Source organism: Plecotus auritus (assembly GCF_963455305.1).
Source record: "Plecotus auritus genome assembly, chromosome: 11".
Taxonomy (NCBI): domain Eukaryota; kingdom Metazoa; phylum Chordata; class Mammalia; order Chiroptera; family Vespertilionidae; genus Plecotus; species Plecotus auritus.
In genome coordinates, this window is record NC_137777.1 from 36,354,334 (window position 1) to 36,369,100 (window position 14,767).

The 14,767-nt window shown below is 37.0% G+C and overlaps 1 protein-coding gene across 2 annotated transcripts in view; it reads right to left on the reverse strand.

Annotated features, from left to right (window-relative positions):
• Nucleotides 1-588: 588 nt before the first annotated feature.
• The window catches only part of CYP7B1 (cytochrome P450 family 7 subfamily B member 1), a 437,344-nt gene continuing 423,165 nt past the window's right edge, over nucleotides 589-14,767 (reverse strand). For both annotated transcript variants that reach the window (XM_080647030.1, XM_080647029.1), the window contains exons 5-6: nucleotides 10,905-11,080; nucleotides 589-5,217 (exon numbers count right to left, since the gene is read on the reverse strand). In XM_080647030.1, the coding sequence (XP_080503156.1) occupies nucleotides 4,921-5,217; nucleotides 10,905-11,080 (473 nt within the window). In that variant the 3' untranslated portion in view covers nucleotides 589-4,920. The remainder of the gene's footprint in view (nucleotides 5,218-10,904; nucleotides 11,081-14,767) is intronic.

Sequence of the window (14,767 nt, forward strand, 5' to 3'; positions counted from 1 at the left end):
TCTTACATATCTCTCCACAGAATAATAACAATTGTTAAGAATTGTAGCCTAGCAAGGTCAGCCAGGTTAAAAGAAACTTATTAAAAAGTTTACTACGGCCCTGGCTGGGTAGCTCAGTTGGTGCATCATCCCCATATGCCAATGCTGCGGGTTCATCTCTGGTCAGGGTGGTCAGGGCACATGCAAAGCAACCAATGAATGCAAAAATAAGTGGAAGGACAAATTGATGTTTCTCTCTCTCTCTCTCTCTCTCTCTCTCTCTCTTTCTCCTTCTTTCTCTAAAATCAATCAATAAAATATTTAAAAATTAGAAAAAGCTTATTAGTCACTGATATTTCTTGGATCTATGTTTATTTCTCACATAAATAACTAAGCTAAAATATATTGACAAATACTCTGAATATAACAATTAATATTCTTTTAAGGAGAGTATCAGGAAATAAAAACATATGTATATATGTATGTGTGGAGGGGATGAGGATGTAGGACTATTCAGACAGCAAAATTATTTCCCAAATAATTTGTCACTTGTAATCAGGTCTAACATGTTCCTATTAGGGAAATAAGAAGACATGGTCATTCATCTGTGCTTTAAAAATTGATTTATTGAATTCCTGTTGTAAAGCATTTTTTTCTTACCTACAATCTTAAGATAATATGCTTTCTCATAAATCCATATATGTACCATTTTAAAATCAAAAGATAGTATTAAACAAATGATTCAGGACAACAGTTTTTTTTTAATATACAGCATTCCTCTGCCTAAAAAATTATTTTTAAGCATAAGTATTGCCAAATTATCTCCTATTTAAAATTATGTAGTAGAGCTTTTCATGAATTAAATTCATCTTACTCAAGAAGGTATTGTAAATAAACACTTAAAGCTAAAAAGTTCAAACATCAATGATCATTGATTTAGATGAACACTGTGAAGTAGAATAAGTAATAATTGCTTTAGAGAAATACTAGAGAGTTTTATGTGATCGCTCATTATAATTTAAAATAATGCTACAGGGAATGTAATCTTGGCTTGCTTACTTTTTCTTAATTGAGAATGCGAATATGAAAACCTAATAATGCAGTTCAAGTAAATAATAGTTTGCAACAAAGGCGAATTTAGTAGGCTAAAACAGTGCACATTTTACTGGCATGTAATTCTTATTTTATAATTGTTGATATTATTTTACACTGAGATCAAAACCTAGGTAATTTTTAGCTTTAATCTTGGAAATTGGTTTTAATATTCCTGTTACATTAGAAGATGCTTATAGGAAAAGGTACCCAAATTATTTTTTATGAGAAAATAAGCAGAAGTAATCATGTAAATTTTGAGTTGGGAAGCTCTGTTGCCTTAGACTTGTGACCCAAAACTTAATGATGAAATGGAGAAGATATAATGAAGTCAGTCAGAAAAACCAAAAGAAGGCAGATAAAAGTTCCCATGTGGGTTACTTATGGCATGCCTTATTTAGTGATAAATAGCTTTTGTTTTAACACTTTCAGAGCATTTAGTTTTTGCTGAGTGCATCATTATTGGTGGTCATTGATATAAATCAACATTATTACTTGTTTCCTTTCATTTGAAACTTAGGGGAGACTTACAAATGAAAATATGGGTTTTTCTAATATGTAAAATATAGTTTGAAAAAATTCTGAAGCCTCAATGACTGTGTTTGGCTTTGGTTATTTTTGCCATACAATCATAAAAACTGATATGTATGTTTTAATGTGTGTGATTATGTACAGAGTAATTTCTCATTACAAAACATTACTGTGGAATTAATGGTGGAAGATTGGTTAGAACTAGTGATAAATCAGAATTTTAGAATCGTTTTAAAAAGATGAATTTATTACTTACAACTATTTTTACAATAAGTTAGTTGTGAGTACATTGCTTTCCCTAATACACTGTATGTTCCTGAGGAAAGGTAATCCAGTGCATCACATCATATCTAGAATAGAGAAAATGCTCGATGTTTGATCAAATAAATGAATAATGCATTAACTAATGACAAAAATTATTCTTTTACAAATACATGAAAGTAGTTTTTAAAAGGTACAACATTGATAAAGTATCTCCTTTACAAGTTTACATTTGTATATTGCATTTCACTTTTCAAAATGTTTACACATCTTACTACTGTGTTTCATCCTCACAATGAACCCTGATGTCGAAAGGCCTTATTATTTTTATTTTGAAAATAAGGAAATGAAACATTGAGAAGCAAACTGACTTGTTGATCATAACAAACCAGTTATGTCACAGCTTGAATCCATGTCTTTTAACTTATTTCACCATGGCATTTTTTCTATTCATAAATACTATTTAATTACAAGATTTAAGCCTGTCATAGGACTCTCTTGTTTTGGTTCTCCTGTCCATTGATTTTGTATAATATTTTCTCAGCCATTTAATTTATTTTTTTTTCATTTAATTTATTCTTATTTTCTATTCTAAATTCCTGCACATACTTCTAATTATAAATTTAGCAGAAATTAAAATGGAATAATTTTCTGCATTTTCTCTGCTGTAACATCACAGAAGTGTACTATTAAGATGAAGTTAAGAATCTGAAGGTTTCACTTCAGGTAATATGGTGGACTGGATGTCCTAGTACAAAACGAATGGGCCATGCTTTGTGGCAGGCAGGAGACAAAGGCCAGGGCCTGAGTTGTGTGTAAGTGCACACGCTATGGAGGTTGAGGACAGGGTGGAAGGTGGCTGGGCATAGAAATGGCAAGAAAAGTGAGGGTAGTTTAAGACTGGGCTTTGGCCTCTACTTCAAAGTAACAGAAGTAGAGTTTACCAACAGCTTCCTGGGAAAATAGATCATTAAAACACGATGGATACACATTATGGAATATTGAATTAAGAAGGATCTGGTTTATAGAAAATACATTTGTGTAAATCAAAAACATTCACTCAAGATAATAATAGATGTGCTATAAAAAGATGAACATAAAAACACTTTAGAATATTTGCCTATGATGGAAAGAGTATGATGGTGGGGGTTAGGGATAAAACAGAATAAGTAAGTAAAGCCAGAGGGGGCTTGCTTGGACCAATTATTATTGTGCACCATGAACTAATGGGTATAAGGACTATGATTATTCAATCCTATAAACCTGAGGTTAAAGTAAAAAGAAGGAAGAAACAAACTCAACAGATGTGTTAAAGAGAAGATTCAATACACTGTACAGAGGGAAAAAAAGAACCTAGAAGATCTAAAGAAATTACCTAGGATGTAAATTAGAACTATAAAATATGGGGAAAAAAGGTCAAACAACATTGAGTATAGAGTGAGAGAATCTAATGCAGAGCTTGAAAGAGGTAATATTCAAAGAGAGAGTGGCTGAGAATACCTTATACTTGATGAAAGACACACATTCTCAGTCTCAAGAATCACAAGCATGATTAATAGAAACTGAAAACATTGAAGACAAAGAGAATGTGTTAAAGCTGTCAGAGAGAAAGGGCAGACTTCTACTGAATAATTAAACTGACTAAAGGCTAACCTCTTGAAAACCATGGAAGCCTTAGAAACATGCAATATCTTCAAAATATTGCGAGGAAATGATTCTCACTTAGATGTGTGCACATAGTAAAATCATGTTTCTAGAATGAGGAAAATGAAAACATCTTCAACCAAGCAAAAGTATTGTTTAGACCACAGGACCTTCCCTAAGGAACATTTAGAGCATGTATTTCAGGAAGGAGAAAATAAATGCTGGAAAATTTATTTGCTTATTAAGTACTGTAAGCACTTTATAATGTTATTTAAAAATCAATTTCCGCTTTAAAACAATAGCGCATTTCTGAATATTGAAAGTTATCATTAATGTAGCATGAATCACCTGGGTTTTACTACCTGTTTTGCCTCTTTAGATAGAGCATCATCATTTATGTCAGATGCCAGACAATCAATTGCTTGGTAATCTGATTCTAGAAATCTTGGAATCATGGACACGATGCTGCATTTGGCATATAAAATTATATTTCATTACCTAGTGTTGTAATTCAAAATAAAACAAACTCCAAGTCCAAAAGGTGAGATGTCAAGAACAAATACTGCTATCTAGTTTCTGTTTATATAAATAGAAGCATTTAGGAAAGACTAAATTGCAATACTGGCATAATCTTATGGTTTATACTAAAGCCAAATGCTACAATCAATCCTGTAATGATTTCAACATTTGTTTCTGCAATAAACCAATACAAATGTCTAGAGCAATTGCTGAATATATAATAGGTTTTAAGTGTTCTTATACATTAAATCTTATCAGATCTAACTTGAACACGAGTGGTCTTATATCAGAATAAATTTTGTTCTATTGAGCTATAGTATACAAGTAATAAAGAGCATTTATGGGTGATTAAATATTAAAGTTGAAGTATTTAATCTACCGCACAACAACTCATGTAATGAAAACATACCCTGGTGATATAGATATTATTGATATTATACCTGAAGGGAATATTTTCATTCAGTCTATCTCCTGGAAATTTAATTTCCTTCTCTGAATTTGGAAGTTGTTAGACTGTGTTCATTTCCAGCACAAATTTCCAGTAGTACATAAAGTGTGTATTTACATATTAGAGAAGAATTTAGGTGACTTTTAAAAATCCCACAGTGCTAAATCTATTGCCATCTATTTACTATCACAGGTGAAAAATCACAGTATGTAGAAACTTAAAAACTCTATTTTTAGTTTATTACGATGTTAATTTTGATGTCCATTTTCACAACACCACCCTGTTTTATTTTATGAACAAGTACAAGCTGGACTGATCTCAGATCCAATAAAAGTTAGCACTTTTTAAAACAAAAGCAGCAAAGCAATTACATTTGCAGAAATTAAAAACAAGTTGATGAGCTGACGATGTTTAGGTTGGTTTTGATAGATCTTTTTTCTTGCCTTTTAGCTTCTTTGAGATTTGACTTTGTACCTAAATAAAACATCAGAATCTGGGTACTGGATACCAATCAAGAAGCGGCCGTAGTCTAGTTGTACAGGTTTATCATCCATTATTTCTAAATCAAAATAAGTTAAAAGTACAACTAACAATTGCTTTATTTCATTGATTGCCAAAAATCGGCCTGGGCATTTGCTGGCTCCCATTCCAAATGGCAGTACATAATGCTTCAGCCTTTTGCCTCCTTTGAAAAAGTTGGTTTTCTTCTTACCATTTTCTACAAAACGGTCAAATCTATACTCCTGGGAAGAAGAAATGGAGAGTGTTACAATAAAAAAAATTTACACGAAACAGTTTGAGTTCATGTCCACAAAATTGCCAGCTCCTCCTGCTTGTATTAAAAGGCTTCTTTTAAGAAAATAAAACTAAGAACAAATCATGTTTGAATTTTCAGAAGAACTCAAATTCTACTAAGAAGTTATTTTTCCCATATAGAGTAAAATCCAAATACTGTACCTACATGACTTTCCTTCCCAGCACACATTTCTCTCCTATGCTGAGTTTCCTAATTGAAGAGGCACTATGTCTATTTTTGTCGTGTAAGGTGGGTCCTGACTCACGAGCACTTGATAAACCAATGTTGGTAGAAGGTCAGGGCTCTGGCACTGGCACTATTGTTACTGGAATAATGAATAGGAGCTACTAACTAAGGATCTAGAATATGCTGTTTTTCCTACCCCTTCCCAGTCAGCTACTAGTGGATGAGAACTATGAACTTAGGATTCAATGCTTATGTTTGAATTCAATAGATATAAAATAATGAAATCCACATAAAGCACTGGAGAGTAGCTAGCCACAAAATCAGTCTTGCTTTTTTTTTTTTTGATGTTGTACTGAATTTCTCCTATGACAGTTCTATTAGAATGAACTCTCTTTGGGGTAACTCTAGGATGGCAGGTGTTTCTGATATGTTTTCATAAATAAGTTATATTACTTGTTACAGAAAATGATGGGAATGGTTCATCTCCGGTATTTGGCCCACCATCTTAATTTACTCTCACATGAGTTTGCAAGAGGAGACTGAGTGACCTTATTTCGGCCCATGGCGAATTAAACCATTGATTAAATTAACACGTGGCATGCATGAAAATGACCACATTTCTCCTGTGCTTGGTGCTCATTAGCATTAGACCTGCTCAGCACACAACTTTTATATGAACTACATGAAATCAAAGGCAAAGAGCAGGTCAGATGGAAAGCATTTCAGGTTATAGAGAAAACTCTACAATACCTGGGTAGATGCTGAATTCATCACAAACCACCTAACTGTCTCACTCCATGTATTAATGTCAGCGAAATCATTTCCTTTAAAAGTACAGAGTTTATCCTCATTTATCTAGGATACATATTTTGATAAATAGTCAAGCTTAGAAAACACACTTTGGGTAGCTTCCATTCCCCTCTAACTTGCAAGTTGATGGAATCAAAATGGCAAAATTAATCTGCAGTAGAACACAAGTGTATTTTCCCATAGAGCAATTTCTGGGAAGTTTCTGAATAGAATCTAATCAGTTTGAAATAAAAATCTCGCTTCATCCCTAGGAATAAGGACACTCTTTGTTGACATCCATTTTGTTCCTGAGACAGAGTTACTATATGACACTCTTTCCTGGTGACCTTTTTCCATTACTGTGGCACGGGGCTGCTTGCCCAAGTTCAGTACGGCTGCTCCCTGAGCAATCTGAGGAGACCAGCACACTCCCTGAGATCTCCTGGCCTTGGCCAAATAGTTTACATTAATTTTGCCATGAAATGGTTTGTCAGAAATAGTCTCACTGGAGTCCTAACGTTTAATGCAGAAAATACAAAAGGAAAACTTAGCTTAGGTTATGACTTCACAATATCCTGGTTTCAAAAGTAAGCCAGAAACTGTCATGGCTTTCCTGCTCTTCTCTGTGAAATGGAATGTGCAGTCCTCTGAGAGGCCACGGTGATGGACACATAATGGTCCCCTACCCCTGTGACCTTGGCTAGTGTTTACATTCAGTTCCCTCAAATTTCTAGTCAATCAGTAATGTCACTCCTCTAATTTTCCATCATATGCAATTTCCTCATACTAAACATCATAGAAATTCCTATTTAGTTGGATAATATTATGAAACAAGAAGGGAAAAGGCCAACTTCTTTTGCTGAGACTATCATCAAGGTCAAAGGGCACATAGGCATAAATATATTTTTGAGTGGAAATTTATTTTCAGTTTGTTTTCTTTCCATTGCCATGGCATAGAGAACCAGAGCAGAACGAAATATTAGGAAGAGCTTGTGGCCTGGCCGGCATGGCTCAGTAGTTGAGCGTCAACCTACGAACCAGGAAGTTGTGGTTTGATTCTTGGTCAGGGCACATGCCCGGGACTTGGGCTTGATCCCCACCAATCAATGATTCTCTCTCATCATTGATGTTTCTATCTCTCTCTCCCTCCCTCCTGGAAATCAATAAAAATATTTAAAAAGACTTTTAAAAAAGGAAGAGCGTTTGTTTAATGTTGACTTAAACTCTTATAGCCATAATAACTCAGTGCTTCATAATTAAAGCAGGTCAATTAAATGCAATATCATTAAGTGGATAAGAACAGACAAATTTTAAGAGAAAAGGTAAGGCAATGAAATTTCCTATTGCTCCTTTAATGATTGCTGTGGATGACTCCTCAACATCCTCCTTCTGCATAAGATCTGTGGTGTGTGTGTGTGTGTGTGTGTGTGTGTGTGTGTGTTTGTGTGTGTGTGTGTGTGTGTGTGTGTTTTCATTTGTTTCTAGGCTCCAATGATGGTAATCACATCATTCCGGCCCCTGACTGATTTAGGAGAGGGTGTGTAAACCAATCTCATCAGTGCTACAGGAGAAAAGTCTGTAGGGACTTCTCCCAGATGTCTTCTTGTGAAGAAAGAAAAACAAAGAAAGAAACAAACAAACAAAAATAGTTCATCACCCTTTCTCCTCTGGACCTAATTATATATGAATATGATGACTGCAACTGCTGTGGCTTTCTTGCCGCCAGGCAGAAGACAGAGTTAACCCACAGAAAATGGCAGAGCCAAGAAATCCCAGGAGATTGTAGTAGTCACACTGCCTTATTTATCTCTGTATTTTTTAAGCACCCAACTAGGTGCTATGCACATAGTAGAGGTTCCATATTTATTTCTTGACAAGGGCATTCGGAAAAGTGGAAGATTTGTGATTCAGGAAAGCCATGGACTATTTACGTAATGTAATATTCTAGGGTCTCTTAAGCTTGAACATCCTGAAACCATGCCTTGTTGGGTTGGGAAAACCTATGTTTTGCTAAGGCTCTTCCACGTCTATGTGCTCCAAGAATAACTATACTTATATCTGAAGTTAGTCTTCCTCATATTTTTGATCCAACAGCTATTGTCTGTTTTCTGTATCTAAGGCCTGGTCTTCCCATTCATGATATGTAGTAGACAAAAGACAGGATATGGGGAATGTGGGCCTCTGATGAGCTCCTGGGCCAGGGCTCTTAGTGACAAATGGTCAAGCATAGATTTGCCTTCTTGACTGTCAGTGCATTGTTGTTTTTGGATGGACATGTGTTACATAAACATCTACAGTGTCTAATTGTGACCCTAAGTTGTTAAGAACAAAATGAATCAATTTATATGCCCACTAGTGGTAAATTCTCAGTAAATGTTTATAGAATGATTACACAGGACCTTGCCAAGTCATAAAAATGGCTCTGAACTATAATTATTAGCATTCCACAACTAATTTCAAGAAAACAATACCATGACAAAGAATTAGCTAGTTAATTTTAATATTAGTCAGGTATAATTGACTAATGTTAAGTTTAGTAAATAATAGAGTGCTCATCAACTTAAGTTAGAGCTACCTCAGTGATGTTAAATCAGTAGTCACAAAATTGCAATTTCGCTCTTCCACAGGTTTAGTATGAGGCCAATCCTTCCAATTACTATTAAGATTGGTCAATATATTATGTAAAGTTTGAGCACTGCTATTTAGGAATGTGCTTGCAGCATATAAAAATACCAGAGTAGAAATATAAATCAGCACACTTTCAGTATTTAACTTTGACTTAAAAATCCCTAAAATTCTAATTCATGGCCTTTTCTACCACCAGGGCAGGGTTAGGAGTGGAGGATCAGAAGAACTCAAAGAACAATACCATAAAAACAGTGGTGATTTGGCAAACATTTCTTGAGTATTTACTGGTAACTTTTTTTTTTAATTTTTAAAATTTTATTTTAGAGAGGAAGGGAGAGGGAGAGAGAGACAGAAACATCAATGATGAGAGAGATCATTTATCGGTGCCTTCTGCAGACCCCTCACTGGGGATCAAGCCGGCAACTTTGGCATGTACCCTGAACAGGAATCGAACCGTGACCTCCTGGTTCATAGGTTGATGCTTAACTCCTCAGCCACACTGGCCTGGCTGGGCTTTACTGGTGACTTTAATGTTGATTTTACTATTATGACATGAATGGTAAACTTAATAACTATTGGAATAATCATATAATGAAAATGATGTTAAAAATATTAAAAATTACAGTCCTAGCGGGTTTGGCTCAGTGGATAGAGCATTGGCCCGTGGACTAAAGAGTCCTGGGTTCGATTCTCGTCAAGGGCACATGCCTGGGTTGCAGGCTTGATCCCCAGTAGGGAGTATGCAGGAGACAGCCAATCAGTGATTCTCTCTCATCATTGATGTTTTTCTCTCTCCCTTCTTCTCTGAAATCAATAAAAATATATTTTTAAAAATTACAGCTGGAAATAAAGATATTTAAAATTTTTAAATATTTTTCAAATATTAATTATTTATTTGCCCTATTTATTGACTACCTATTTGTGGGTGAAAATTTTGATATTAACAAATGTAGAAATAAAACTATTGTCTGGGAAATGTTCATTCACTCACTGATACCTTACTTCTGACTTACTATGATCATTCATTTAATGTCCCTTATGAAACACATAGAAACCATATGTACATTCTCCCTCGCCTATAATTTTTGCCTAAAACCAATGTAAATTATCCCATTGTATTTGAAGTTGTCCTCTTCTTATTAGTTTCCAAAATTCAACAATTTTTTAATTCAGTTTGGCTGTGTGACATCTCACTTAGAAACCGGGTTTAAAAGTGGTTCAGCTTTTGAACTGCTCCAAAAGAGAACAGAGGTTTCCCTTTAAAAAATGGCATTTCACATACAAAAACAACTGCAGCAACAGCATTACTTCATGATTCGCACAGGCAGAATATGAGTGCATTCATTTTGCATGCAGGCGGTGAACCTCTGAAGTGGTATTAAGGGATGAGCCAGGGTGGATTAATTTCCAGTCTTTGATATTCATTAACTCTAGCTTTGGGAAAAAAAATACAAGGAGATGACACAATTACCCTCAGAGCTTCATCCGTGAGCAGCAGCTTTACAATCTCAAGTTCATAATGCTATCCTAATTGATCAAGAAGGGGCACGTATCTTTAGTAAGAGGTGAAAATGTATATGGACTTAACTACGACTATGATGGCATTTAACTTAGGGATATCAATCCCATTCTGGAAACACTTAGCAAAATCTAAGTGTCATCATTATTTATTCTCTCAGCTGCCTGTCAATAGCTTGCCCTTTCAACAATTCTCTGCCAATGAAACCTAATTATGCCCTAAAGGAAATGATGGCCAAGGTACAGTGTCCATTTCATTTGATGAAACTAGCTCTGAGTCTCATCACTGTATTCCGAATTATAGGTCACAAAAACTTTGAAAGAGAAATCCTTAGCAAACACTTCAGTAAATAGGAACATTTTCCTATTGGAGGAAAAACAGAAATCATCAAACTCTCTCAAATGCCACCTGGAACATGGCGGTGAAAGGAAGAACTAGAAAGAGCTCAAGAGGAAGAGGAATGTGCTTGCAGCATATCAGAAGTAGCAATGGCCAGCTCGGTGACTATTTACCTCGGGAGCTTCAAAGATTTCAGGGTCGTGATGCATGAGTGGAGGAAATATGGCGACCAAGTCTCCCTTTCGTATGAGGTAGTCCCCAGTCTCTGAAGGTAGAATCAAATCCTCTTGAACAAAACGAATGATGGACGAAAATGAGCAGAGTCGTAAAGCCTCAAGAATGGCACTTTCTGAAGGAAAACAAGCAAGCAACAGCTTCTTTTTTTAATCATTATTTTAAAATAGCTATTTATTTATTTATTTATTTATTTATTTATTTATTTATTTATTTATTTATTTCAATCACCATTTATTTCCCCCTATATCCTCCTCCACTTCCACCCACCCCCTTCTCCCTCCCCAATCAGCATACTATTGTGCATGTCCATAAGTAGTTCTTTCTCTCTTTTCTTTCCTTCCTTCCTTCCTTCCTTCCTTCCTTCCTTCCTTCCTTCCTTCCTTCCTCCCTCCCTCCCTCCCTCCCTCCCTCCCTCCCTCCCTCCCTCCCTCTTTTCCTCCTGCTCTCTCTCCTCCCTCCCTCCCTTCCTTCTCTCTCTCTCTTTCTCTCTCTCTCTCTGTCTATTTTTTTTTGCAAGCAACAGCTTCTTAAAATATGACTGCTCCTGTGGAGTGCCCACAATTTACCATTAAAGTTCACCACCAATAGCTTTGACTGAAAAGGAAACCCTTTCCTAATCAGATCACTAAGCACCAGGATGGTGGCCTGGCATGACCAGAGCGAGAAGGGGGTGGGTGAGACAGCTGTGGTCTGTCCTTAACACGGCTTGGGGACACTTCACAGACAGGAGCAACAGTGCTGCGCTTGGGCAGAACGTCAGTAGTTAGGGTTTTTGTAGGAAGGAATAGTTTGCAAGAGAGAAATGCTGTGTTATGGGCATACCCATTATAAATTAAAACCACGTCTCAGTTAAACATCTGCTGGTAGGTCATTTCACCAACCTTCCGGAAAGCTATGCCTTTCAAGCCAGACTGAGGCATTTAATAACCACTTAGGCAGTTAATAGTAAAGTGACTGTAGTGGGGTTTCCTGAGACAGCTTAACACTTAATTTCTTTTATGCTATCTGTAAATAAAGTGTGAGTCAGCATTTGCTGGAAAAATTTCAAAGGGGAAATACTTCTACAGGATTCAGAAGAAAACCCTAATTTCCCTCACTTCCAGGGTAAATAGCAACCATCATCATAACCTGGAAGATTCCAGAAGCTGAATGTCCTTGCTTTCCCAGTGGCCTTCACCTTTTGCTCCTAGCACGACAGATTTTATGGCTAATTTCCGGCAATTTATCCTGGCAGTTTGAGGAGGAATTCCTTTGGGAATAATATGCATAATTTGCATAAATCATTCTGATAGCATGCATATCAGCATGTAGCTCCCGTCTGGGTCTGCATCTCTGCCTTCATAATCAAAACTGACTATGTTTGCACCAGCGTGAATGGGTCCTAGAATATAAAGCTTGCTTCCTTCTAATCAGAAATGTGAAAAAGAGCTCCAAATTGAGTATTTTCCCCCTTCACATGGTAACAAATGGTTGTGTTTATGGCTTGTAATGTAGAAACACACACACACACACACACACACACACACACACACACACAGCCCAGTCTCCTAGTGTTCAGCGAAGATCTGAAACATAGGTACCTATTATTAGATTACAGAAGCAGACTGGTCAGTGAAGGCTTATATCAGCCAAAAAATAAAAATAGATGCTACTTCACTAAAATTTAAATCTATGCATGGCTTGCATAGCGGTATCAAGTAGCTTTGGGTGTCTTCTCCCAGGAGGTTTTTCCTAAGCATTCATTTGTCTAAAGTAATGAGGCTGTGGTCAGCTGTGTGTAGGCAGTGTGGTGATTCGATGTGACGTACAATGAGGCCGCGCATATTCTCCTGGACTGCCTTCATTATTATAATCAGGCAGAGTCAAATCGGTTTGTTGGTGATGAGGCCAGAAAAGAACTTTGATTTTGGAATGTTAACTCTCCTGCAGATAGCCACAAGGCACCTGATATACGATGGATTTTAGCTGGCAGGACACCAAGCAACCAACATTTCTATGGAGAAAATCTAGGGTCGGCTTTCCCTGTATGGCTGCTGGCTCTGTTGGGTCAACAATAGCACAGCATCATTTTAGCTTGTGGTGTGAAATGGTAGCTGACATATGTAGCAGCCTGTTCACCCACGAAGTCCAGTAGGGGTGTGGGAAGAAGAAATACAAAAGCAAAATAATGATGCCATGGCTGCTGTGACAGGACAGGCATTTAACAGTCCAAATAACATGGTCACATCTGATTGGTCGACGTGCTCAGAGGGGTGTGGGGGGGCACGCATGGCAGCTTGTGCCCACTGCAGTATCACAAATGACAATTGGGCAAGCATATCTTATGCAGAAGTTAATCACAATAATGGAGCACAAAGTGTGGCTTAGCGGTCAGATCATAAATGACAAATCTGTTTTACCTTCCAGTACCAGTTATGTGTGCAAGACGAGGTTGGCTCTCGCTCTGAGCGATCATGCCGATAATCATTAGAGGGCAGAAGTAATGAGATGCATTATTTTTAACAATGGAGAGCGGGGCTTCTGTGGCTCTGTGTTGCCACAGACAGGCACAAAAGCCAGCAGCTTTTCCACCAGCCCCAGTAAGAACGCAGGCAGAGCTATATGTTGAGAAGAATGACAACTGCACAATAAAAAAAAAAAAATTGCAGCCTCTACTTGTAGTTGTCATAGTTGAGCAGACACCAGCCAGTGCCACTGACAGACCAGCTGGGCCCTGGGAGGGCTTCCATGCTGCACCAGGAGGTACAGTAAATTATCCTGCACGGTAGAGCAACATCTGTTTCTGTGCTAGCGCCGAACAAACAAGGCAATTTAAAACATACCAAGGGATAACCAAGCAACAATTGAACATGACCCTCATCCCGCCCCCCTCCTTCTCACGCACGAGGTGCTAAACTTTGTTGTGCAGCAAGCACTCCACGAAAGAGAGGCCAGGTTGGTATTTGATAAGGTGTTGTCAGAGGCATTTTACATAGCTCCAAAACGGAAAGAAAAAGCTTATAGTATTGTTATTCTTAGAATCTTCCTTCCCCCTACTATCTTTATTTCTTTTATGCCAAAGCTAGCACTCAGTTCTCAATTCGTTCTAGAATTAAAAAAAAACACACACACAACTTTCCATATACTTATAAATATTCAGTCTTTAAACCTAATTTGCTATACTTAGTTCACATGCCTTCAAGCATTTGTCTTCCAATTTCCACTGAATAAATGCGTACTAATGAGAACTAGAGCAAGCTGCTGAGGCAAAGCTGGGTGACTTGGGTCTGGCCTGCCACCAGCTTGTGATAGGCGGGCAAATTGAGTTAAAATGAAAAGTCTTGTCAGCTGAAATTCAACATGGTAGCCAAACAGCAAGCTGTCAATCATTCTGGGCAAAACAAGGGGCTGCAGGTAATAAAAGGTCATTGTGATCATTAGTGCACTTGGCTTTCATGTGCACGTTAATTTTAATTAAACATGATCTCTATCTGCGAATGTTTTATAAAACTTATTGTGCATAATGGATTGTTAATTTATACTAACATTTAGCAGGTAATAGGACCCTCCACTTATTAAATGCATTGTAGAAAAATGGCTATCAAGAATGTAAATATTTGGGGGATAATTTACACCAGGCACTGTAAGATGCCAACAATGGCAATGGTGATTAAGATAAGGTTACCCTTGTTTTACGTACTGAGCTTTACTGACCAGTACACACAAGGAAATTTGTTTACCGAAATCCCCACAAGCAGCTTGCAATTCAGAGCCTGCACTGCCTTCTTCACCTGGCTGGGGAAGGTTTGTTATCTTTAGG